Source organism: Alosa alosa, chromosome 3 (genome assembly GCF_017589495.1).
Source record: "Alosa alosa isolate M-15738 ecotype Scorff River chromosome 3, AALO_Geno_1.1, whole genome shotgun sequence".
NCBI lineage: Eukaryota > Metazoa > Chordata > Actinopteri > Clupeiformes > Clupeidae > Alosa > Alosa alosa.
The window spans coordinates 8,673,946-8,700,125 of NC_063191.1; the positions used below are offsets into that span (position 1 = coordinate 8,673,946).

A 26,180-nucleotide genomic window follows, 5' to 3' on the forward strand; every position below is an offset into this window, starting at 1 on the left:
TAAGAGCTCCGGACTTTGCTCTCTCTCTCTGTCTCTGTCTCTAAGAGTTCGACTTTGCTCTGTCTCTGTGTCTGTCTCTAAGAGCTCCGGACTTTGCTCTGTCTCTGTGTCTGTCTCTCTAAGAGTCCGGACTTTGCTCTCTCTCTCTCTGCCTCTCTAAGAGTCTGACTTTGCTCTGTGTCTCTCTCTCTGTCTCAGGCTGAGCCTCATCCCAGGGACTCCCTGCCTGCCTGCCTGCCTGCCTGCCTCTGCCCCCCGCTTACTAGGACCGAGGAATCCTAAGGAATCCCAAGCCCCCAGAGTTCAGAGCCCCCAAGCAAGCCACGACGACGCACAGGCACCCGGCAAACTTAACCGCTCAACACGGCTGCCCCTCACACACTCTGGTTGTGCTTTACAGATTTTATTTTAATTTCTTTTTTTTTTTCAATAATACATTTTAAAATGAATTAAAAAAAAAAAAAAAATAAATAAACTCTTTTAATGGTTTCAAGGTACAAAGCAAAGTTACACCTAACGTTGCTGAAAGTTCCAGAAAAACAACTCCCCCACCCCTTTTTATATGATGTCATAAGACACGCCTACAGAAATAAGATCTCCCCATCATGACGCCATAAGCCACGCCTGCAGAAAATAAGACCTCCCCATTATGACGCCATAAGATACGCCTACATCACGTGATCAAGAATGATCTGGAAGGTAACGCCCCTGAATCAGCTTAATTTATAATTTGACCTCTGACCTTAATTAGGGGACCCTCATCAATCATCTTGACATAAGGTGGATCTTTACTCTCTCTGGTGTCCATCTGAATGATTTATCACCGGAGAGAATAAATACTCTTTTCTGATTGGCTGGCAGGGTGGCTTTTAATTCTGAATAACGGACACCTATGAAGTAGATCTGGTAAATAAAAGTTTAATCGCCGTTCCATATCAATGCTTATGAATGGTAACTATAACAACGATAGTAGGATCTACGGTTGAGCCTGGATGCAGGCTTTGCAACAATGGAATCAACTGTAAACAAGATAACTGTCCATGCTATCGCTGTTATAAGGCCAACGAAAAGTTGTACAACAAGCTGAACTAGTGAGCTTCTTTTAAACGGAACCACGGTTTCCTTTGCTTTACCGTGGTAACCGGGGATAAGCGGGATAACGGCCATCGAGGTGTAAGATATTATGGAATTAATGGACGTCAGGGTCAGGGAGTTCTTTGCCCCTCACCCCGCCCATTAATTCCAGATAAGAGGACACCTCGGCGGCCGTTATCCCTTACATACTCGGTGTTATTCTTGGTATATTTGTATGGGTGTTGTATACGATATCCATGAAAAGCTGCCACAGAGAACACGTGTACTAAATGTGATGAATCATTTCCTGACTTGTTGTAGTTTCCACTGAAATCAATCCACTGAGAGTACAATGGAAAGGAAGGTGAAAATGTCTCCCTGGCATATGTTTTGTTTTATATATATGTCCATGTTTCTCCTCATGCTCCTTTTATGAGATGTGATCATTCAACTATCACAAGGTCTTTAACACGTCAAGATTCAAGATTCAATACTTTATTGCCATACAACTCGGTGCAAGTTGCTAGGGATTTGCTTCAGTGTGCTCATGACAAGACAAAGACATCACCATAGACACACAGAAAAAGACATAGAATACATATATACATATACGGAGTCCCACCCAGGATCACCATTGACATAGGCAGATAAAAAAGGGGGACACTTCTCACAACATACCTGGATGACAGTCCAGGTGTCATCCAGGTCAGGTTAAAGTGAACATGGTGCATAGGGATGCAGAGTGCAAATCCACAACTTTACAATAAAAAGATAAATAAAACTAATATGGGTAGCATGAAACATATAGAAGAGTATGTAAAACAGTGTAAAAAGATGTGCAAATTAAACAGGCTTGTTAGGAGAACCTTTTTTCCTGAGATACTGGTTCAGGGATTTAGAGATTTGATGGGTCTGCAGTATGTGCTGTTGAGGAAGCGGGAGGTATTTGTTCTAATTGCACTCAACCTTCTCCCTGATGAGAGGATGGAGAAGAGTGAGTTGGCAGGGTGAGTCTGATCTTGTAGTATCTTTAGACCTTTCCGGTGGATACGGGCCTCGTAGATCTCACTAATGGGGGAGAGTTTACATACAATAATTTTTGAGGCTGTATTGACTATCCTGTCCAGCTGCAACCTCTGCTGGACAGTAGAGTTGCCATACCAGACAGTAACGGAAAAGGTGAGGACACTCTCGATGGCAGCTCGGTAGAACTGCAACATTCCCTTATAGGCCACCCCAAATTTCCTCAACTGACGAAGGAAAAAGAGCTTCTGGTGGGCTTTTTTGGTGATGCTGGTTATGTTATCCTCCCATTATAAAGAGGATGATATTGTTGTGCCTAAAAACCTAAAACTGTCCACACGATCCACCACCTCTCCATTGATGCACAAGGGCTGAGACGCCTTCCCACTTCTGCGGAAGTCCATCACTAACTCCTTAGTTTTGGAGACATTTAGCTCTAAGTTGTGGATGGAACACCATTCAATAAGTGAGAAGACCTCATTTCTATAGTCAGCATCATCATCCCCAGAAATCAGCTGTTGTATCATCTGCAAATTTGAACATTTTAACAGAATCAGTGTGTGATGTGCAGTCGTTTGTATACAGCGAATATAGAAGAGGTGATAGAACACACCCCTGGGGGGCACCAGTGTTAATGTGCTTGACCTTAGAGATCCTGTTGCTAATTTTAACCACTTGTGTTCTCTGCAGTAGGAAGTCCAAAATCCAGTGACATAAGGAATTATGGACCCCCAATTGTTGGAGAATCTGAAAGAGTTTGCTGGGTAAAATTGTGTTAAAAGCAGAGCTGTAATCTATAAAGAGGACCTTTGCATAGTTGCCGGGCCTGTTTGCCCTGTATGCAAACTGAAAGGGGTCTAGCCTGACCACACTGGACAGGCGTTTACATACTATTCTCTGAAAGACTTTCATTATAACAGATGTTAGTGCTACAGGTCTGTAGTCATTCATGCAACTAATGCTAGGTTTCTTGAGCAGGAATTATGACAGCAGACTTAAAACATTGAGGGTCTCCGCATTCTCTCAAAGACCAGTTAAATATATCTGTGAGAACTGAGGCCAGTTCATCTGCACAATGCTTAATAGTAGCGGAGGATACGAGGTCAGGGCCTGCAGCTTTTCTGCAGTTCTGCTTTTGTAGAAGGAGCCTAACCTCATCCTCCTCTATTACAAAAGGAGGGCTAGGGGGGGGGGAGGGGTGTTGATGCTCATTGGTTGTGTGATGTCACTGACATGGTTTCTATCAAAGTGACAATAAAACTCATTGAGATTATGTAGTTGGTAATCTGCCTCAGGCCCTCCCATATCCCCCTACTGTCATCAGCCTGGAGTTTGCTTTCCATCACACAGTCCACACACATCTTTAAGGTCTACCAATGGGCATCTTGGAAAAGAGAACAAATTAACTTTATTATTAAACCTTTACAATGCCAATGTATTCTCATCATCTTTTTTTATGTACTCATGACTATATGACAAATTGTTATTATGATCTTTTGACACTGATTATGTGCTTTGCTGCCAGCAATACTGGAACAATACTGACACCTAGTGGTCATCAGTTTGTATTCCAGTGTTAACCCTGTAAATAGGCAAATAGACGGAGAGAGATGTTCTGTTGTGGAACTATGTGATGCAAAATTACACACGTCATGATTTCTCATTATGTGTGAATTGAAAGGACAGGTGTGTGTGTACTGTATGTGTGTGTGTGTGTATGTGTGTGTATGTGTATGTGTGTATGTGTACTGTATGTGTGTGTGTCTGAACTTTGACACAACACATGAACATGCTCTCTAATGGAGTCATGTAGACCTCAAATAAATATAATATTTGTGACCAGAAATCTGCTATCATATATCATGCCACATATGAATGAGTATCTGTGAAGAGGTCTGTGTAATATACCGGTACAGTTCCTTAGATCTGTTGGAGGTGCATGTGGAGAGGTCTGTGTGTAGTACTATAACCAGGGCTCTGAGTCTCTCACTGTAGGGCTCTGGTTATAACACACTTCCCATTTTACTGTTCTTTACATCAGTGTTTTTCAACCACTGTGCCGGGGCACACTAGTGTGCCGTGAGAGATCATCAGGTGTGCCGCAGAAAATTACCCAAATGTCACTCACTGGTCCAGAAAAGCAACTGTTGCATCAAAGAATTTATAAACCACATGCTCTCATTGATTGTATGATTGCACTATTTGTGGTATGCAGGCATTGTACAACCGGGGCCCCATATCCAGTATTCACAGAATCATCAGCGCTTACTAGGCGCTTGTTTTATTGAGCAGGTCTTGCATAGAAGCCATAATAAGGCCATTATTATGTATTATTTGAAGTTTTAGGCTATGGTATGTTTATTTTTTTCTTCACACAGGATGTTAGTGTCGTGAGGACATTTTAAGTGTCAAAAGTGTAATGGCACAAAAAGGTTGAAAACACTGCTTTAGATCACACTGGTTATACTACACTTCCCATAATGCTGTTCTTCACTGCTATTCTCTACTCCCTCTTGTCCCCCCCTTACTCCACTCACTGAGAACAGAAGTTCAACAGACTCTACAGTATCGCACTATATTTACCAAAGCAACCTGGTCAGTCTCTAACAACCAAGTACAACTACAGCTCTATTAACACACATTCAAAAAAGGCACCGCGCTTTTGCCTGTTTCTAAGGTTATGTGTTTGTTTTTGTTCTCTCGTGGGTCGTATTGACTTTTCCATGCTGCGCTAGATCAAGCTAGGGCACCACAACTACGGCTAAGCAATGTTGGCAGCAAGGGCTATATGAGGACTGAGCAGTCTATTTGACTATTAACACCATAAAGTTATCATATCCCAGGCCTACTAATTAACCCCACAATTATTCTCATAATGTAATTCCTAAAGTCTGCTGTATAGCTTGACAGCGCCAGAGTTTGACAACCATGCTTAATTTGGACAGAACCGGAGGCCTTATGTAGCCTATATAGTCCCTATTTATTTAATAATAAATAGCCTACCCATAACGGTTACCCAATTCATCTGCTCAAACCCCATACAGAGAAAGGCAAACAAAACAAGTGGACACTAACCATACAAATAAAACGGACAGAAACATAAATAAAGAAAAACGCTATACTACAGGGAACCAACAAACACCACCATCTGAAATGTAATCAAACGTAAATAACGCGACAAATTAGTGACCTAGTCTAGTGATGGTTCCAGCGAGAGTAGCCTATACTGACTATAATGAGTGGTTTGTCCGTTTTTCGTTAGTGGCGCGCTTAGCAAAGCTTCCATTTAATGCACCCTGCGGTGCATTATTATGGTTGTCAACAATATCGCAAAAGCTACCGGTAAGCCTACAATTCTCACAAAACTTGTTGGAAAGGTGTAGCAGAGGCTAAGGAAATCCCATTCATTTTGAGCCGATCAGACCTCAAAGGGAACTTTGAAGCATTTTCCATATTGTAACCTATTCTCGCAATGATGGCTAAAGTGAAACGAAAGTGTCCTTTTAGGCCTATATTAAATTATGAATATTAAATTATAGTGAAGTTCGTGTCATTCATTTCTGTCACGCCTTACAAAATAAATAATGCATTCATATGCTAGTAGTAATGTCAGAAATGAAATGAACCTGTTTTATAGGCCTCTGAGGAAAACGAGGAATCAAATGTGGTGACCCATCACACAAGTTGGAAAAAAAAACGCTTACAATGCAGTCAGGCGGAGATAGCCTACAGATAATGTGAACCATGGGACTATAACCAAAGAAAGGAATTTGGTAACCTCCATTCACCAAATAATACATGTTGGCACAAAACGTAATTTCTGTCATAAACCAGCCTGTAATGCATGGGGTAACGAGGTGTCAGAGAGAAGAGGGACCTGTCTCAGTAGTCTATTCCTGAATCCTGTCCCTTCAAACTGCGTTAAAATTGTGTGATTAGTCGCCAGCATAATAAAATCTAAATTAAAAAGACTGTCATGAGCTTCCCTCTCTGCCTGGTAACACGCCGCTGATTAAAGTCTGATGACCTCCACCTGTTCCTGCTCTGCTCTGCCTCACCCTCGCTTTACCTACCAGCTGCACTGCATTCACCACACCATCATGCCCCGTATATAAAGCCTTTTTTCAGTCCACACTTGTCAGATCGCCTGCAAACCCAAGACCAGTTACCTGCCTGTCTTGAAAAACGACTCTTACTCTTGCCTCCAGAACCCAGACCCGCCGACTACTTCTTTGATCTCCAGCCCCGCATCTTGACCTTGCCTTCCTCTTCTTCTAATGAATACAGCCTTCCAGTCTCTTGACTGTACTGCTGCTTCGTTTCACTTGTTGTTGTGTGTGTGTTTCCCCTGTGACTTCCCCGGATCATCCAGCTCCTGCCATTGCTGCTCGGTTATTGGGGAACACACACACGCAGACTCTTGGAACTCCTGGAAACCCCTGTAACCCCCAACCCTTAAATAAAACATTCTAACGCGGACGCTTTTGTGGTCCCCGCCCTGTTTGGTGTCTGACAGTACGATCTGGACCAAACATGGACCCAGCACGGTCGAAACTTTCAGCATGGAAACCACCAACCAGAACCACCCACCGCCATGCAACGCCTGGAAGAGACTGAGAGAGAGGTAAACCGCATCACTGCTGACACTGCCTCCCTTACTTCAGGCCGGGCAACAGCTTCAGCAGTTCCAGCAGCAACAGCAACAACTTTGTAATGATCATTCAACTTCTCACCCGCCCAGCACCCGGAAGTCTCCTGCCCAGTCCACTGCTGCCGCGGGCTGCCGGAGCCCCAGAACCCAGGATCGGCAACCCAGAGCCGTTCAGCGGGCGACCCAACCCAGGTACGGCTGCGCCCTGACGAGCTGTCGCGGTCCAGTTTACCCTGCAACCCAGGACTTTTGCCACTGAAGGGGCGAGGGTCGGTTACGCGGATCACTCACCTGACGGCCGAAAGTGCCCGACTCGGGGAACGGCGGAGTTCGAGCCGCCAGACCCCAGCATGTGCAACCTTCAACCTATTCGCAGAGGAGATGCTCAAGGTATTCGATTTGGAATCCACCACAGCCGCAGGCATCTCGACCCTGATGAGTATTCCGCCAAGGCAGAAGGACTGTTGATTACTCCATTGACTTCGAACTGTGGCAAGTCGGAGCTCCTGGAACATGGAAGCATTGGTGGATGCCTTCCTCCACAGCCTGGCGGACTACATAAAAGGACCCAGCTGGTTTCCCATGATCAACCCCCCCCACTCTTGATGAAGGCCATTGCTCTGGCTGTCCGTGACGAATCCAGGATCCAGGTCCGCCATCATCGAGAGAGAGGGCCAGAGTCCATCCACCAGCACACGGAGTGTCCCAACTGCCCTTCTGTCCACATTCCGCCAACCGCCTAACCAGCGGACCAGTCTGAACCGATGGAGATCGCCCGCGCCTCCCTAACCCTTCTGCAGAGGCTGCTTCACGATCACCTCCAACTTGTGCCTGTACTGTGGTGGTGGATGGTCATCGAAGTCGCCACCCGTCCAGCAAAAGGTCGGAGCTCACCAGATGTAGGGAGGAACTGATGAGCTCACCGAACATTCCGCCTCCATCAGCCGAAACCCCTCATCCAAGTCTGTCTTTACCTGTCTGATTCCACCCACACCCCTGGCAGCCCTGGTGGACCCCTGGCGCAGAAGCAAACATTATTGACACAGGACTTGCTCGGCAGGCTGGGCTTGGAAAGCCATCGCTTGTCCACCCCTGTTCCAGCCCGGCCCTGGACGGTCACTGCACTGGCACAGTTACCAGCATCACAGTCCCCCATCTCAATGATGGTGTCAGGAAACCACCGAGAGAGACCATCCGCTTCCACCTGCTCAGCTCCCCAGGCCAACCCCTAATCCTGGGCTAGGCCTTGTCTGCGCCTCCACAATCCTCACCTCGACTCCTCCGGAACTGTGAAAGAGTGGGGAAATGCCTGCCACCTGACCTGCTTTATGCTGCCCTCGCTGCCCCCGCTCTCAGTACCCCCCAGCACTGCCCCCCCGACATTTCTAATGTCCCTGAATGTTACCATGGCCTCAGAGGTGTTCAACAAGACCAAAGCCACATCTCTGCCCCCCCCCACACCGTCCTGCATTTCACTGTGCCATTGATCTCCTCCTGGGACTGCTCCACCCAAAGGTCACCTCTACTCACTATCCCTCCCCTGAAAGAAAAAACTATGGAGGTTTACATCAGGGACTCCCTGGCAGCTGGACCCATCCGCCTGGCCTTCCTCGCCAGCTGGTGCCGGGTTCTTCTTTTGTGGGAAAGAAAGATGGTTCTTCTTCGCTTCCCTGCATTGATTATGTCGAGGTCTCGAACGATGTCACAGTGAAGAACCGTAAACCCCTCTGCCTTTACTCACCTCTGCTTTTGAGTTGCTCCAGGGATCCACTATTTTCACCAAACTGGACCTTAGAAATGCTTGTACCACCTAGTCCGAATAAGGGAGGGTGACTCCAGTGGAAGACTGCATTCAACACCCACACCGCCATTATGAGTACCTGGTAATGCCATTTGGCTCACCAATGCCCCAGCTGTATTCCAGGCGCTTGGTGAATGATGTGCTGCGGACATGCTGAATAAATTGTCTTCGTGGTACCTGGACGACATCTTAATTCTTTCCTCCAGAACTCTGTCCGAACACACTCGCTATGTCCAGCTGGTTCTTCAACGGTTCCTGGAGAACTCCCTTTATGTCAAAGTTGAGAAATGCGTAGTTCCACGCCAGACTGTGTCATTCCTGGGATACATCGCCGCTGAAGGCAATATCCAGATGGACCCCCGCAAAGGTCTCGGCAGTTACCTCCTGGCCAGTTCCGAATAGGAAGAAGTTGCAGCAATTAACAGCCTGTGTGTCTGGTGTGTAGAGACTCAAGAGCACATAAGAATCACAACTTTAGTCCTGTTGTTGAGGTATCAAGTGATTATAAGGTAAGATCTGTTCCATGGTTTTATTTATTATATTATTTAATCTTTTTATATTGGATTACATGTCACTGGGGGTTTCATTCATGAAACCTTATATGAATAAGGCTTATAGAAGAAAGAAAATTACTAAACAAAGAATTATCACTCTCTGCACATTTGTGCGATCTCTAAATTGTCTGTTTCCAAATGGCACTCTGTGCTAAATCATACTATGAGGCAACATGAGCTATTCTGTCTGGGTGATACCTGGCCCAATTCATGAGATGATTAGATAGTTTAGGCTAGAAAACACTAATCCTGTGTAAAGCACTGTAGTCTATGATAATACATGTTTTAATTCAGGTACAAAATAATCTAATGCTGCAGCATCTTTACAGGTTTTCTGTCAATCATATGCTGTGGAAGTGAGATGTTTTTAAGTACAGTAATCACATGCAGGCACATGTACATGCACTTATAATATCAATAATATAATATCATGACAAAAATATCAAAGCTGAAACTGAAACTATCAAAATGTAAAGGGATATTCAACCATTTGGGGAATTACACTCATTTTCCACCTCCCCTTGAGTTAAACAATTGATTCTTACCTTTCTCTAAATAGTAAGCTGTCATTGTACTTTGTCTTCCATCATGACAATGTACTGAATTTGAATTCAATGTTTATTTGAGTTGTTGCAGCATAACTGTTGTATTCTTCTTGTTTCAGGAGGAACTGAGGACACAGTTGGCCAAGCTGAAGGAGAAGATGAAGAAACATAAAGAAACTAAACTAACCTGTGATAAAACAGCAAAACACATTAAGGTAAAGATAAGCCCTCACAGAGGGAATATTACAGTGGCAAATGTTATTTAACATAAACATGGTAATAACATTAGCACTTGCTCTTGACGCCTATTTGTTGAACACAGAGGCTGCTTGGTTGATGATTTTGTGTTCTCTGGTTTGGTTCGTTGTCTGTATTTGTTGGTAGAGGACCCACCCATCATGAGTGTGGAGGGGGGTGAGTCTGGGACACCAGGCACCACTGTTGAGCCTTCTGGAGGTGTCGTGGGCCTAATTCAATTGAAACACCTATGAAGGAAGGTGTCTGCTTCATAACCCCAGTAAAATGCTCTTGAAGGCTGTTCTGTTGGTGATGTTTTTGTCAGTGATTTGTTAGTGATTTTGGTTTTGACGGCAAATACCAAAGGATTTGGTTGTTGATTGGCCGCTGTGTGAAATCCCCTACCTATAGTAGCATGAGGAATTTAACATCTCTTGATATATTTAATGAAGACTCAGGCCCAGCACACAGCGAAGCAGATCAACATGGAGTTTGAGAAGCTTCACAAGTTTCTACGAGATGAAGAGGCAGCCAGGATAGCTGCACTGATGGAGGAAGAGGAGCAGAAGAGTCAGATGATGAAGAAGAAGATTGAGAAGATGAGCATAGAGATCTCATCTCTTTCAATCACAATCACAGACATAGAGGAGCAGATAAATGCTGATGACATCACATTCCTGCAGGTAAGATCCCTCCCCTCACATCTGACACACACACACACACACACACACACACACACGCGCACACACACAGACGCAGCTGCACATTGTTCATGTTTCTCTAGATGATCTACAGTGGGTTTGGTGATCTTTGGTGAGTGTGATGTTGGTGTGGTGATCATGGGCGATGTGGTGTTGGTGATCTTGGGAGAGTGTGGTGTTGGTGATCTTGGGAGGGTGTGGTGTTGGTGATTGTTGGTAAGTGTGGTGTTGGTTTTGGTGTGGTGATTGTTGATTGGTGTGGTGTTGTTGTGGTTTGGTAATCTTTGGAGAATGTGGTGTTGCTGTTGTTTGCTAAAGATCGTTGAGGAGTACAGTGTTGGTGTGGTGGTCTTTGGAGAGTGTGGTGGTGGTGTAGTGGAGAGTATGGTGGTGGTGTAGTTTGGTGATCTTTGGAGAGTGTGGTGACAGTGTGGAGTGGTGATCATTGATGTGGTGTTGGTGTGGTTTGGTGATCGTTGATGAGTGTGGTGGTTGTGTGATGTTTTGGTACTACGAAGCGAGAACAGTTGTACTGTATGTGGAGAATAAATCCAAATTTGGCTAACAGATGTGAAAGTTCCTGTGCGTTTCTCCAGCGTGTGTTGAGCATTCTGGTGCAAAACGGCTGCTGTGCATCACCCAGGTGTGAGCTACATGGTGGTTGTAGTTAAGTCCCCCCTTCACTGTAAAGCACCTAGGAAAGGACTACATACATTTAACTAACTTGTTGTTGTTGTGATCATGAGTGTGGTGTTGGTGCGTTGTTGGTTGGGTGTGGATTTGTGAGGGTGTGCGTCTGTTGTCTACAGTATGTGATGTCGCCTTTCACCTATTTCCTTAATATTCATTTCTATACAAACCAATACGGCGGATTCCTAAAGAAACACAAGCACCCACATTCGTGACTCGAAGAGCTGTAAACAGTGTTGTAAGGCTGCGTGTACAAATCCGGTTGGAGCTCCAGTGGAATTTTGATTTTGCGACGAGAATTCTCGGTCTAACCGTTGATGTGCCGTGTGAAAGGGCGGAAATAAGCACCCACCAGCCCAGCACTAAAGTCTGAGCATGGTAAACAAAATCGGTTTGTTGTTTTCAGGCAGTAAAAGCCCCAGTAAGAACCAAACCAGATTTTGTTCAAATCTACACACCTATGGCTACTGAAAAATGCAAGGTCAATTTGTCATATGTTAGTAGTATTAAAAAGCGTTGTTGTTTTAGAATTTTCGAACGAAAGGGGCGGTAATTGGTGCTTTTACGATAATGATGATGAGTCTATCGTCATGGTTATGTCAGATTCAGAGACTGGACCCAAGAGCAGATGCTGTTCACTGATTTATTTTCAGACAGGGGAAACAGTTTGTGGACAGCCACAGGCCAATAAGGCAGTTCAAACAATTTAACCAAAAATACACTACTCAAATGGATGGACCAAAACATAATGTCCGAGAGGTGTTCTATTGTATTTAAGTCAGGGAAGTGTGGGGGACAGTCAATGGTATGAATTCATTTATCCTCCAGGAATTACAATCTTGCCACATGTGGCCATCGTTGTGCACCAGGAGAAACCCAAGGCCCACTGCACCATACAGGATCAGAATATGTCATCCCGATACCTAAGAGCAGTGAGGGTGCCGTTGTCCTGCCCACAGAGGTCTGTGCATCCCTCCAAGGGTATGCCTCCCCAGACCATCACTGAGCCACCACCAATCCGGTCATGCTGAATGATGTTGCAGGCAGCATCATGTTCTCCACGACATCTCCAGACTCTTTCATGTCTGTCACATGTGCTCAGGGTGAACCTGCTCTCATCTGTGAAAAGCACAGGGCGCTAGTGGCAGACCTGCCAATTTTGTATTCTATGGCAAATGTCAAATGAGCTCCACGGTGCTGGGCAGTGAGCACAGGTCCCTCTAGAGGCCATCGGGCCCTCAGGCCACCTTCATGAAGTCTGTTTCTGACAGTGTGGCCAGAGACATTCACACCAGTGACCTGCTGGAGGTCATTCTGTAGGGCTCTAGCAGGGCTCTTACTGTTCCTCCATAAAGGAGCAGATACTGGTCCTGCTGCTGGGTTAAGGACCTTCTACCACCCTACCCTGCCAGGGCTCAAAATTAACAATGTCCCGACGTCCCGGGGACCATAAAAAATGCTTCCGGGACACAATAGAATGATCTCTGGGACAACTCTGGGGGATGGCAAAGCAAATGTCAAAATAGGTCCTTTTCCCCTAAACTGTTCACATGGGAATCTAAACGCATCTTTCTCGTCTGAATAAAATTCTACAAAATTTGACATGGCGTGACGGGCAGCTGGCAAAAGCAGCGTTAGCCAGTTGATGATCTACTGTAGAAGCGGTTTTGTACATGCAGCCTTACAACACTGTTTAGGCTACTGCTCTTCAAATCACTGTAGGCTACAATGTTATTTTTGGTACAAATATAGTTAAATACCCAAATGGGCTGGGTGCTTGCGTTTCCTTAGGAATCCGCCGTATTGGTTAAATGAATATTAAGTGACTCATAGGCCGACACAAAAATAGGGCACGGGTGGTAGGCCTAATGGGTCACTTTCCGATATAGAGGTTAACTTACCTAACTAGCAGGCAGGTAAATGGCATTTGTTTTCATGACATTGTGAAAATTTTTGACTGATAGCGTAGGCCTAAGGTTACACTGGTGTTCTAAAAAAACGAGATGACAGTCCTCTCTGACTAAAACGCTACGTGTTTTCTGTCAGTGACAGACAAACGTCACCAATATCATGCTGAGCTAAATAACCTAGGCCTACCGCAACTGCGATTTGACAAAAAGATAGTGTTGCAAGGTAGCCTATAACAATGAAAACAGTTATACAAGTTAGCATTTGACATTTCGCTGTGGCAGTTCTAAGGCTAGGGGTGTCCAAACTGCGGCCCGCCACGCACTAATCCGGCCCGCCGAGCATTTATTCGTTTATCATAGATCCAGCCCGCCACACACTTTAATCTTTAGGCTACTGCAAACTGCTTTACATTCTTCTTAGAGAACGTTTACAATGTCAAAACAGCTTGTTACATCAAGATACATAGTTGCAGCAGATCTAACTACGTTTTGCTACTTAATTTAATTGGGAACGCATTGAGTGTGCACAAGAGGGCGAGAGTGTGGCAGGAGAGTAGCCTATCTGACAGCTTTGTGGTAATTTTCCACGCTACTTATTGTTTTCACTGAGATCTGTGGCCATGACATCACACCAAACTGACATTGGAATTAAAGACACTTGAAAATAGATTATTGACGGAATGTTTTACAACCCTGTCTGTCAAAACAACGGACAATGAGAACATCTAGTGCAACCTCAAAAAAGAGCCAAAAGCGCAATCTCTGAAAATGAGTGTTGTGTGAAACAGCAGATGATTAATGTTAATAAAAATGGTGTTTAATAAATTGTTCAGAACTGACATGGTGGACCAGAACGAGTTAATTAAGTGATGCAAGTTACTGATTTTTATGCTGTTTATTATGTAGAATGGGAAAAAACAAGAACTTGAATTTGGGACACTGGTGTTTAAGTCCGGGACAGTGCCAAGTAGAATTCGGGACAGCTGCGGGACACTGAGAAAAAAAAAGTTAATTTCGAGCCCTGTGCCCTGCTCTCCTAGAGCAACTGCCTGTCTCCTGGAATCTCTTCCATGCTCTTGAGACTACGCTGGGAGACACAGCAATCTTTCTGCCAATGGAACATATTGGTGTGCCATTCTGGAGGAGTTGGACTACCTGTGCAACCTCTGTAGGCTCCAGATACTGGCTTATGCTACCAGTAGTAACACTGACACTATCCAAATGCAACACTAGTGAAAAATCAGTCAAGAAGGATAAAGATGGAAAAATTACCAGTTGCCACCACCTGTAAAACCATTCCTGTTTTGGGGGTTGTCTCATAGTTGGCCCTCTAGTACACCTGTAGTAAATTACGTTGACATCAAAGCAGGTGAACCTGATTCACAACCACCTCTGTTGCATAACTGGCCAGATCAATATCCCACAAGTGTGACTGACTTGATGATATACTCCTATGACCAAGTGTTCCCTTTATTTTTTTGAGCAGTGTAGTTCTTCAAACAGCAGAAAATAGAAATTAGGAAAATCCAATAGTCAGTTAATCCAACATCCAGGCAAAGTCCAACAAAGCAAAGTTCAAGAGGCTGGATCGTAGTCAGAGTCCAAAACAGGCCGATTCAAAATCCAAAAACAGGTTCAGGAAAAACTACCAAACAAAAACGGAAAACTTCCAAACTCAGAAGTTCCAAACCAGAGACAGGCCAAAGCACTAGGGCACATCACCACACGGAGAAAGACAATCTGACAATGAGGCACCAGTAGGGCAGGGTATAAATAGGGCAGGTAATACAAGCAAATAAGAAACAGGTGAGTACAAAAAAAGAGAACAAAGACAGGAAGTAGGGGCGTGGCAAAAAGGCACATGGTGGGCCAAAACAAAAACATGCAGTGACAGAGGCAGACCAGCAGAGGGCTACAAATAAACAGAGTCCTAGGGGAGAGTACTGACAGGTTAACTATGTGCTCACACTGTCATATTCACTTTTTCCCACAGACACTTTACTTGGCCACAGGGGCATTGTAGTGGGGGGAATGGTGAACTGACCAACCAGGGCTCTGTGTGTGTGTGTGTGTGTGTGTGTGTGTGTGTGTGTGTGTGTGTGTGTGTGTGTGTGTGTGTGTGTGTCTGTGTTTGTGTGTGTGTTGATCATCATCATAACAACTTGAAAAAGACATTACAAACTCAATTCTGGTTAAATAAAGGTCTAATAAAATAAATACAAACTAACAGAAGAAACAGAACAGAAAAAATAAGCACATTTTCTCTCCTTGGTTATTTCATAGAGCTACAAGAGCACAGTGGAAAGGTGAGTGATCTGCCTCCTGTCTCTCTCTTCTCTGTGGTTCTGAACCCAAACCCACAGCAGCACTGACTCCTGAATGTTATTCCAGAGCCCAGTGCACACTGCAGGATCCAGAGAGGGTTTCAGGAGCTCTGATCAATGTGGCAAAGCACCTGGGCAACCTGAAGTTCAGAGTCTGGGAGAAGATGCAGGAGACTGCTCAGTACAGTGAGTAACCTACTGTTTTTAACACACACCTTGCAATCATGGAAATGGGACCGACTCTGTGTGTGTGTGTGTGTGTGTGTGTGTGTGTGTGTGTGTGTGTGTGTGTGTATGTATACGTATACATGCATGCGTGCGTGCGTGCGTGTCGCATCATGCCTGTGACGGAGCGCCGTCACTACGGTTGAGTATGAACTCTGAGTCTGACCTCCATACTAAGGAACCTGGTTCTGGGGTTGCGGTCAGTCTGCAGGTTTAGTACCCTGGACACCCGGGTTTGAGACAGGGTGGGGTCACTGCTCTCTTCCTTTGCTACACATGGTGTCAGAAGTGGGGGGGCTGGCTGTGAGGTCATCGGAGGCGTGGCCAATGTGTGAGCCGTATGAGGGACCCTCTGGTTGACCCTGTGTGAGCGATGGGTGAAGCACTAGTGTGTGGGGCACCCTGGAATGGGAGAAGTACGGCTGGTGGATGTGTGAGGGACGCTGGTGTGCATGAAGCACATGGGCACTTTCTGAAGGGGGGGCAGTGTGACGGAGCGCTGTCACTACGGTTGAGTATGCACTCTATCAATGCCTTAGAATAGTGTGATGTAGAAACACAGACAGAGGGTGTGGGGTGGGGGGCATACTCTTTCACACACACACAACACACACAGGCATACTCTCTCACACACACACAACACACTCACACACACACACACTAGCACACCACAAACACACACACACACACTAGCACACCACAAACACACACACACACCAGAACACCACACACACACACTAGACACACACACACACACACACACACACACACACACACACACACACACACACACACACACACACACACACACACACACACACACACAAGAACACACACACACACACACACACACACACACACACACACACACACACACACACACAGACACTCACACAACACACACACACACACACACTCAAGCACACACACACATACACACACACACACCAGAACACCACACACACACTAGAACACCACACACACACACACACACACACACACACACACACACACACACACACCAGAACACCACACACACACTAGAACACCACACACGAACACACACACACACACACACAGACACACACACACACACACACACACACACACACACACACACACACACACACACACAGACACACACACACACACACACACAAACACACACACACAAGCACACACACACACACACACACACACACACACCAGAACACCACACACACACTAGAACACCACACGCGAACACACACACACAGACACACACACACACACACACACCAGAACACCACACACACACTAGAACACCACACGCGAACACACACACACACACAGACACAGACACACACACACACACACTATCATAAGCATCAAGAGAGAGGTGGATGGATGGAGGGATGAAGAGAGATATAAAGAGGAAGAGGGATATAAATGCATGAGAATGGTCAGTGATGATCCTCCCTTCCACTAACATCCCTCTCCTGTGAGTACACTCCTGTACAGCTGTGATCCTTCATCCTGATGACTAAAGAGCATTTCACTGTTACTACTTCTCCTGCCATTACACTTGGTAACACCACTATTAATAATGACCATCATTCACATCCTCATCACACATCACTCAGTGTTCAGCTCATGTGTGTGTTCTTTCTCTCTGCAGCTCCTGTGACTCTGGATCCCAACACTGCACACCCACAACTCATCCTGTCTGAGGATCTGACCAGTGTGAGATGGGGTGATGAGAAGCAGCAGCTTCCTGATAACCCAGAGAGATTTGATAAGTATGCCAGTGTCCTGGGCTCTGAGGGCTTTAACTCAGGGACTCACTGCTGGGATGTGGAGGTTGGAGAGAACACATGGTGGGATGTGGGTGTGAAGGCAGAGTCAGCCCAGAGGAAGGGAACATATGGCTATGTGAGTGGAGAGTGGTGTGTGTGGTATAAAGATGGTAAATATGGAGCAGGTGCTCCACCACAGCCCCCACTCTCCTCACAGTGCAGCAGAAACTCCAGAGGATCAGAGTGCAGCTGGACTGGGACAGAGGAGAGCTGTCATTCTCTGACCCTGATAATAACACACACCTACACACTCTCACACACACTTTCACTGAGAGAGTGTTTCCATACTTCAATGGTGGTAGGGTGTCTCCTCTGAGTATTGTAGCAGTGAAGGCCTCTGTGTCAGTGAGCAGCCCAGTTAGAGCAGAAACTGTCTCTGTCTGAACAAGAGCCCACATGCAGAGATGGATGGAGGCATGTGGGGTTCAGTCATGAGTCACTCACACAGTAACTGCAGTCAATCTGATATCTGACCTGTGAGGCATCGTTTTCTGGCTACTTTAATTTAGTTCAGAATTGAATTGTCTGATGTTCTATGTTGAGTATCCTCTAAAATAAGATGCCATTTATTACACTATCCTGGTATTTCTACATTGCCCATGTCTCTATACAAGCACATAAAAAAAAAAAAAAAAATCAGTTCAATAAATCATGTGGACATTTCTGAGGGTCTCTCCTTTTTAGAATTTAGCTCATTTAGAGGGCCATCTGGTGGCCATTGTTGGAACACAAACTACAAACTGACAGTGCTGACTATTTGGCTATATGCATTAAACTAACATATATTTGTTTTTGTTTTTTTTCTATTGGTGTATTAGGCCTATTCTGTGCACACCTGTATATAATATTTGTATGAATTGTTTAGGGGTGTAACTTTCCTATAGGGGCTTGTGAAAGTCTCAGTATGAATACTGCCATCTAGTGGTGGTTATTGTGTAACTACATGCTCCTCACCTGTGAGGTTTCCAGTAGCAGAGCAGCAACACAGCACAGGTGCAGCTGGTCCTGCTGCTGTCTGATCTGAGGTCAGAAATGCTGGAGATTAAACAGCACTATAGAGACTGAGAGCACTGCAGTAAACACAAACTCCTGCACTAGTCAAGACTGATTATTACATGAATCAAATCAAATGTCATGTATGTATTGTCGTTGTAAGTGTCTGTCTTTATAACCAGATGAAAGCTGTAATTTAGAGCAGTAAGGTTTGGACTACTGAAGACAAACTTGATGTGAGGGATGAATAACCAAAAAGAACTGAGTTTTCCACAGAGACATTAAACAACATTACTGATACCAGGACCCAGATCATCACCATTACACAAAGAGATAATTTATGGACATATCAACATAATACAATAATGATGTTTTTATTCATAATATACACTGATACAATGTCAGATTGACTACTTTTCTTCATTACTTTAATATGTCTTCATAAGGAATTCATCAGTGATTAAAACCAAATCAGTATTTGTAGGAGTCCCATGAGTCATGTGTTCATACTTGTGATACATTTATCTCTGTGAGACATTTACAAGCTCTGTCATACAGAGTGTCATACAGAGTTTGCAAATGTATAAACTCCATAGATGATATTTCAAAAGGATTGAGAGGGTGAGGGAATGTTTCTGGTGGCATCTTCCACAGTGTTTCCACTCAGAACACAAAACAAATGATGTTCTTGCAACAAATTTTGTTGAGAATCTTCACACCCAGTGATCAGAGGAAATGTACTAATTGAGTCTTCACATCCTCAGCACAGTTGTAGCAGAATAATAATGGAATTGAATTGATGAATCAAGTGTAGTAATGTGTGTTCAAAAGAGTGTGTGCCGTATAGGATCTGTGATGTGATCAGGGATGTAGTTCACTAGATGGACACTCAGTGATGTAGTTCTTTAGATGGACACTCAGTGATGTAGTTAGATGGACAATCAGTGATATAGTTCATTAGATGGACACTCAGTGATGTAGTTCATTAGATGGACACTCAGTGATGTAGTTCGCTAGATGGACACTCAGTGATGTAGTTCTTTAGATGGACACTCAGTGATGTAGTTCATTAGATGGACACTCAGTGATGTAGTTCACTAGATGGAGTTCATTAGATGGACACTCAGTGATGTAGTTCGCTAGATGGACACTCAGTGATGTAGTTCGTTAGATGGACACTCAGTGATGTAGTTCATTAGATGGACACTCAGTGACGTAGTTCGTTAGATGGACACTCAGTGACGTAGTTCTTTAGATGGACACTCAGTGACGTAGTTCTTTAGATGGACACTCAGTGATGTAGTTAGATGGAGCAGTCAAGACTGCTTTGACACAACAGACTGGGAAATGTTTAAGCAGGCAGCCACTTACAACAACCGGACAGACATAGAGGAGTATTCAGACACTGTAACCTCTTACATCACCAAGTGCATCGATGATGTGACCCACACAAAAGACATCATCACTCGGGCTAACTGGAAGCCATGGCTGACAGGGGATGTCCTCAGGCTGCTGAGGGCCAGAGACAAAGCCTACAGAGCTGGGGATGAAGCTGGCATGAGAACAGCGAGAGCCAACCTGTCCCGTGGCATCAAGGAAGCAAAAAAGGAATACACTCACAAGATAACCACCCACTTCAAAGACAGCAGGAACGCACAAAGCCTATGGCAGGGCATTTCAGGCCCTCACGGACTACAAGCCCAGCGCCACAGAGCTGTGAGAGCAACATCCCTCTGCTCAACAACCTGAACCGCTTCTTTGCTCGCTTTGAAGCACAAAACAGCACCTGCCCACAGAAGACCCATCCCCTCTACATGAGCAGCCCCTGTGCCTCTCTGCCGACAGCGTGAAGAGGACACTTGCTGCTATCAACACCGTAAGGCAACAGGTCCAGACAACATCCCAGGTCGTGCGCTGAAGGACTGTGCAGGGGGAGCTTAAGGATGTCTTCACAGACATCTTTAACACTTCCCTGAAGCAAGCCATCGTCCCATCATGTTTCAAAGCTGCCACCATCATACCTGTGCCGAAGAAAACTGCTCCATCCTGCTTCAATGACTACCGCCCTGTGGCACTGACACCCATCATCATGAAGTGCTTTGAGCGGCTTGTCATGTCACATATCAAATCCATTCTCCCCCCACCCTGGACCCCTTCCAGTTTGCATACCGAGCCAAGCGGTCTACAGAGGATGCAATCTGCTCTGCCCTCCACCCAGCCCTCACCCACCTGGAAAAAGAGACTCATATGTGAGATTGCTGTTTATAGACTTCAGTTCTGCATTCAACACCATAATACCACAACAACTCATCTGCAAACTTGACAAACTGGGACTCAGTACCTACCTCTGCAACTGGCTACTGGACTTCCTCTGTCAGAGGCCTCAAGTAGTAATGCGTGTTGGCAACAATACCTCAAGCAGCATCACACTGAGCACAGGGGCCCCCAAGGCTGCGTGCTCAGTCCGCTGCTCTTCACCCTGCTGACGATGACTGCACTGCAACCTACAGCAACAATCACATAGTGAAATCTGCTGACGACACAACTCTGGTGGGTCTCATCACCAAGGGCTTAATGAGACTCAATACAGGTTGGAGGTCGACCATCTGACCACGTGGTGCAGGGACAACAACCTCCTGCTGAACGTCAGCAAGACCAAAGAGATTGTTGTTGACTTCCGGAGAGAGGTCACACCCAACACCTGCCACTGACCATCGACGGTGCTGTGGTGGAGAGAGCGAGCAGCACCAAATTCCTGGGGTGCACATCAGTGAAGACCTCTCCTGGACCACCAACACTGCATCACTGGCTTAAGAGAGCTCAGCGCCGCCTGTACTTCCTCGCGGAAACTCAGGCGAGCAAGTGCTCCACCAGCCATCATGACCACATTCTACCGAGGCACCATTGAGAGCATCCTCTCCAGCTGTATCGCTGTGTGGGCGGAAGCTGCACTGAATACAACAGGAAAGCCCTGCAGCGCGCATAGTGAACACAGCTGGAAGGATTATTGGTGCTTCACTCCCCTCCCTGAAGGACATTTACACCACCCACCTCACCCGCAAGGCGACCAAAATTGTGAGTGATGCAAGTCACCCCGCTCACAGTCTGTTTGATCTACTGCCCTCTGGGAAGAGGTACAGAAGCCTGCGCCTCCCACACTACCAGACTCACCAACAGCTTCATACACCAAGCTGTAAGGATACTGAACTCTCTCCCTCCTCTCCCTCTCCACCCTCAGCTACATAACATCCTGGACATTGGACCCAGAATGGCCGCCTGCACTACTCCACTTGCACACTTGTACACTTTACAACTTGTTGTTGTTGTCCTGAAAACACAACACTTCTGCTGCTCTTACATAACTTGCACCACTATGCCACTTTCTTTCTTACTTAGGTCAAACAGAACTACCCAAGCCTTTTATTGGCCTGACTTTGCACTAGTATTTTATTGACTGTCTATGCACAATTTCAACCAAATTTTGCTGCTCTTATTTTTTCATTTTTTATGTCGTGACTTAAATTGGTCAAAATATGTCTTCAAACATCGTGGGATAGTTATATAACCAGCCTTTCTCAAACTTCTTTGTATGTCTGGAACTTTTGGGTGAAGAAACATGACCCAAAAAAGGCTACAATAGCTTTGACGTTATTTGACTTTGATGGACAAACTCAATGCTATAGTTTATTAGATGGCCCTGTCAGTGATGTAGTTCAAAAAGATGGACGTTCAGTGATTTAGTTAAATAAATAAATGGACTTCCAAGTGTTGTAGCGGATTTGATACCAACTCAGTGATTAGTTTCTTTAGATGGACACGCAGACATTGAATGAATGCTCATACCACTTAATTGTAGGGCTCCATGTAGATGGACATCGATAGCAGAAACGTTTGTTTTCTTTTGGTCGATCCAGCGGTTTCTTGATCAACTGCGCAGCAAATTATCAGATGAAGATCGGGCCTAATTTCACTCCAGTGACCAGTAGTTCCACGGACCCATATTTCGAGAAATGCTGAATAGACCACAACCAATTTCAGTGACGACCAGGTCACCGATAGACTAGGGGAGAAGGAATGAGAAAAGATCTGGCCACAGTTCTTCCAGTGAGTGCAGTATCAGTTAGATGAATGAAACGAAGTGAGGCCAGTGATACTGTGAAACCAATGGTGTAGAGATGACACCACAGGGTTTTTTTATGTGAGCCACGCTTGATGTAGTTTTATATTCACAAGATGGGCCTACTAAAAGAACTATTATTTTATTGCATTTGTATTGGTTGTTTAGAGTAAAAAAACAATCGGTCGGTATTAACGAAGTTTACAACCGCAAGTTGGTCGGACTAAAAGGGGAAAAAAATAAATATTTGGGTCGGTTTTGACACGGTTACACGCAAAACTAAAAATATTTTTAAGGATGGCCTTATTATATGTTCCCCCCATTTATATTTTGTACTTTTTGTTTACTTGAAATATGGACTTAAATTGGTTATATGTGATAGTGAGAAACGTAATTTCGATCTCTTTGTATATCTGGAACATGTGAAGAAATTGACAATAAAGTGACTTGTACTTTGACTTTGACTTTGATGGACAATCAGTGATGTAGTTTATTAGATGGACACTCAGTGATGTAGTTCTTTAGATGGACAATCAGTGATGTAGTTTTTAGATGGACACTCAGTGATGTAGTTCTTTAGATGGACACTCAGTGATGTAGTTCATTAGATGGACACTCAGTGATGTAGTTCTTTAGATGGACACTCAGTGATGTAGTTAGATGGACAATCAGTGATGTAGTTCATTAGATGGACACTCAGTGATGTAGCTCAGTGATGTAGTTCACTAGATGGACACTCAGTGATGTAGTTCATTAGATGGACACTCAGTGATGTAGTTCACTAGATGGACACTCAGTGATGTAGTTCACTAGATGGACACTCAGTGATGTAGCTCAGTGATGTAGTTCACTAGATGGACACTCAGTGATGTAGTTCATTAGATGGACACTCAGTGATGTAGTTCATTAGATGGACACTCAGTGATGTAGCTCAGTGATGTAGTTCACTAGATGGACACTCAGTGAGTGGACACTCACTGAAGTAGTTCACAAGATGGACACTCAGTGATGTAGTTCATTAGATGGACACTCAGTGATGTAGTTCACTAGATGGACACTCAGTGATGTAGTTCATTATGGACTCAGATGTAGTTCATTAGACTAGATGGACACTCAGTGATAGTAGTTCATTAGATGGACACTCAGTGATGTAGTTCACTAGATGGACACTCACTATCAAAAAAATAACTGGAAATTGAAGACTTTAGGGGTCACCCTGCTGCAGATAGACTTTCAGCTTGTCAGGGGAGTATAGTCCAGGGCTGGATCTCAAACGTCAAAGAATGGTTTTGAATGAGCCTTTAAGTTTTTGAATGACCTTTTTAGGCTCTGACCATGACAAAGTGAAAAGAGAAGTGGGTGGAGGAAGTACCTTTGTTTATATAAACCTTGACTTCTACAACATAAGAATTCCCTTGATGAAGTCAGATGTGAGAGTACAAATCTGAGAGAGGTCGAAGTTGCTTTATTGCTCGCCTCCACGATTGTCTGTCACATTGTTACAGGATTCAGAACACTCAGACGTGTGGATCACGGTGATCAGGTACAGTGTTCTTTATGTCTACTTACTCCACCAGAAAGACTCAGGAGGCAGAAACTGAATTAGGGTTTAATCCTAAATAGGATATGTAATTATAGAGGTAAGAGATAGATTGTACAGTTTTGACTACATTACATTACATTTGGCTGACGATTTTTTAGCCAAAAGCGACTAACAACATGGTAAACAGTTTAAGCTTTTTTTTAAAGCAATTCTCACAACAATTCTGGGAAAATGTAAAAAAAAAAAAAACTAATCCTACTGTACTTTGATCTTTAGTTGTGCATTGTACATGACGATGTTGATGGTGCACATAGTTATGCCTGACTCGTCATCTAGATTTATGAGTCAATATGTTTTTGTCATTACCCGTCAGGGTGATTTTTTAAAGCGATTTGGGGCATTTTAAAAACCCTTTTGAGACAATGTTTAGTGTAGGCGTTTCATGGTTAAATGGCTAATCCTCCTTCAAGAAAGACTGGCAAAATGGAGTTGTTGACATATTATTCGGTCAGTTTATAAGTGTCTGCCATGAACTATTATTGTGAGAAAGGGCTTCGTCAAACTTGTTTATTGTTTTCAATTAATGTATTTATTTTCATTGTTTCCTTACTTACAATGTGGTTAGTTTGCAAAGGTTAAGACAAATTATGCATGGGTGCCTTTGTTATATATTATAATATGCCAATGTCATCTCATCTACTGTCAAGTGAAGAAAATAAAGTTTTTGTTGGTTCCTCAGTCAGTGCTGTGCTAAACAATAGGAAAGAAAACCTCCAAGTGATGTACTTTGGATGGATTTACATTCTGGGCATTATACATTCTGGGCATTACACATTCTGGGCATTATACATTCTGGGCATTATACATTCTGGGCATTACACATTCTGGGCATTATACATTCTGGGCATTACACATTCTGGGCATTATACATTCTGGGCATTATACATTCTGGGCATTATACATTCTGGTCATTACACATTCTGGGCATGATGTTGTGCTAGAAAGACTTAAGCTGCATTTGCTTTCATTGAAAGGGGGACTGGAGGCATTTTGTGCACTATGTAGCCTACACTGCTCAAACAATAAAGGGAACACTTGACTTAATCATCACATTATAACACCAAGTCAATTAAACTTCAGGGATATTAATCTGTCCAGTTGGGAATCAATTTCACCTGCTTTGTAAAAGAAAGTGACAAATGGTGCACTGGAGAGGCTGTAAAGGCCTCCACACATGAGTGCTGATGTGAGTGTGCTGCACTGGAGAGGCTGTAAAGGCCTCCACACATGAGTGCTGATGTGATGTGAGTGTGCTGAGAGGCTGTAAAGGCCTCCACACATGAGTGCTGATGTGATGTGAGTGTGCTGAGAGGCTGTAAAGGCCTCCACACATGAGCGCTGTTGTGATGTGAGTGTGCTGCACTGGAGAGGCTGTAAAGGCCTCCACACATGAGAGCTGATGTGAGTGTGCTGCACTGGAGACGCTGTAAAGGCCTCCACACATGAGCGCTGTTGTGATGTGAGTGTGCTGCACTGGAGAGGCTGTAAAGGCCTCCACACATGAGTGCTGCACTGGAGATGTGAGGCCTCCACACATGGCTGTTGTGATGTGAGTGTGCTGCACTGGAGAGGCTGTAAAGGCCTCCAGACATGAGAGCTCATGTGTGTGCTGTGCTGAGACATGGCCTCCACACATGAGCGCTGTTGTGATGTGAGTGTGCTGCACTGGACTTTCCATGTCCGACTGCATCAGATTCCATTGTTTTCAGTACAACTCCACACAGCACTTTGCCACCGCTGAGTGGGTCCACTTGAGGGAGAACAAGAGCCAATCAACTGCAGCAGCAGGAACAGGGCATGGAGAGGGGGCGGGGCAAGATGGATGCCAATTTCAAAAATAAAGAAGTAGGTGTAAAGATACGTTTAAGCCATTAGACCATGAGGGAAACTTTTCAAG

General features: G+C 44.7%; 1 protein-coding gene across 1 annotated transcript; it reads left to right on the forward strand.

Annotated features, from left to right (window-relative positions):
* Positions 1-8,974: 8,974 nt before the first annotated feature.
* On the forward strand, positions 8,975-19,049 carry LOC125292345 (zinc-binding protein A33-like; the record flags this gene model as incomplete). Its single annotated transcript, XM_048239576.1, is given in 6 exon segments — positions 8,975-9,058; positions 9,768-9,863; positions 10,338-10,568; positions 15,470-15,492; positions 15,578-15,696; positions 17,393-19,049. Coding segments are annotated over 6 exon segments (1,047 nt in total), but the record flags the coding sequence as incomplete, so codon positions are not given.
* Between the last annotated feature and the right edge of the window lie 7,131 nt (positions 19,050-26,180).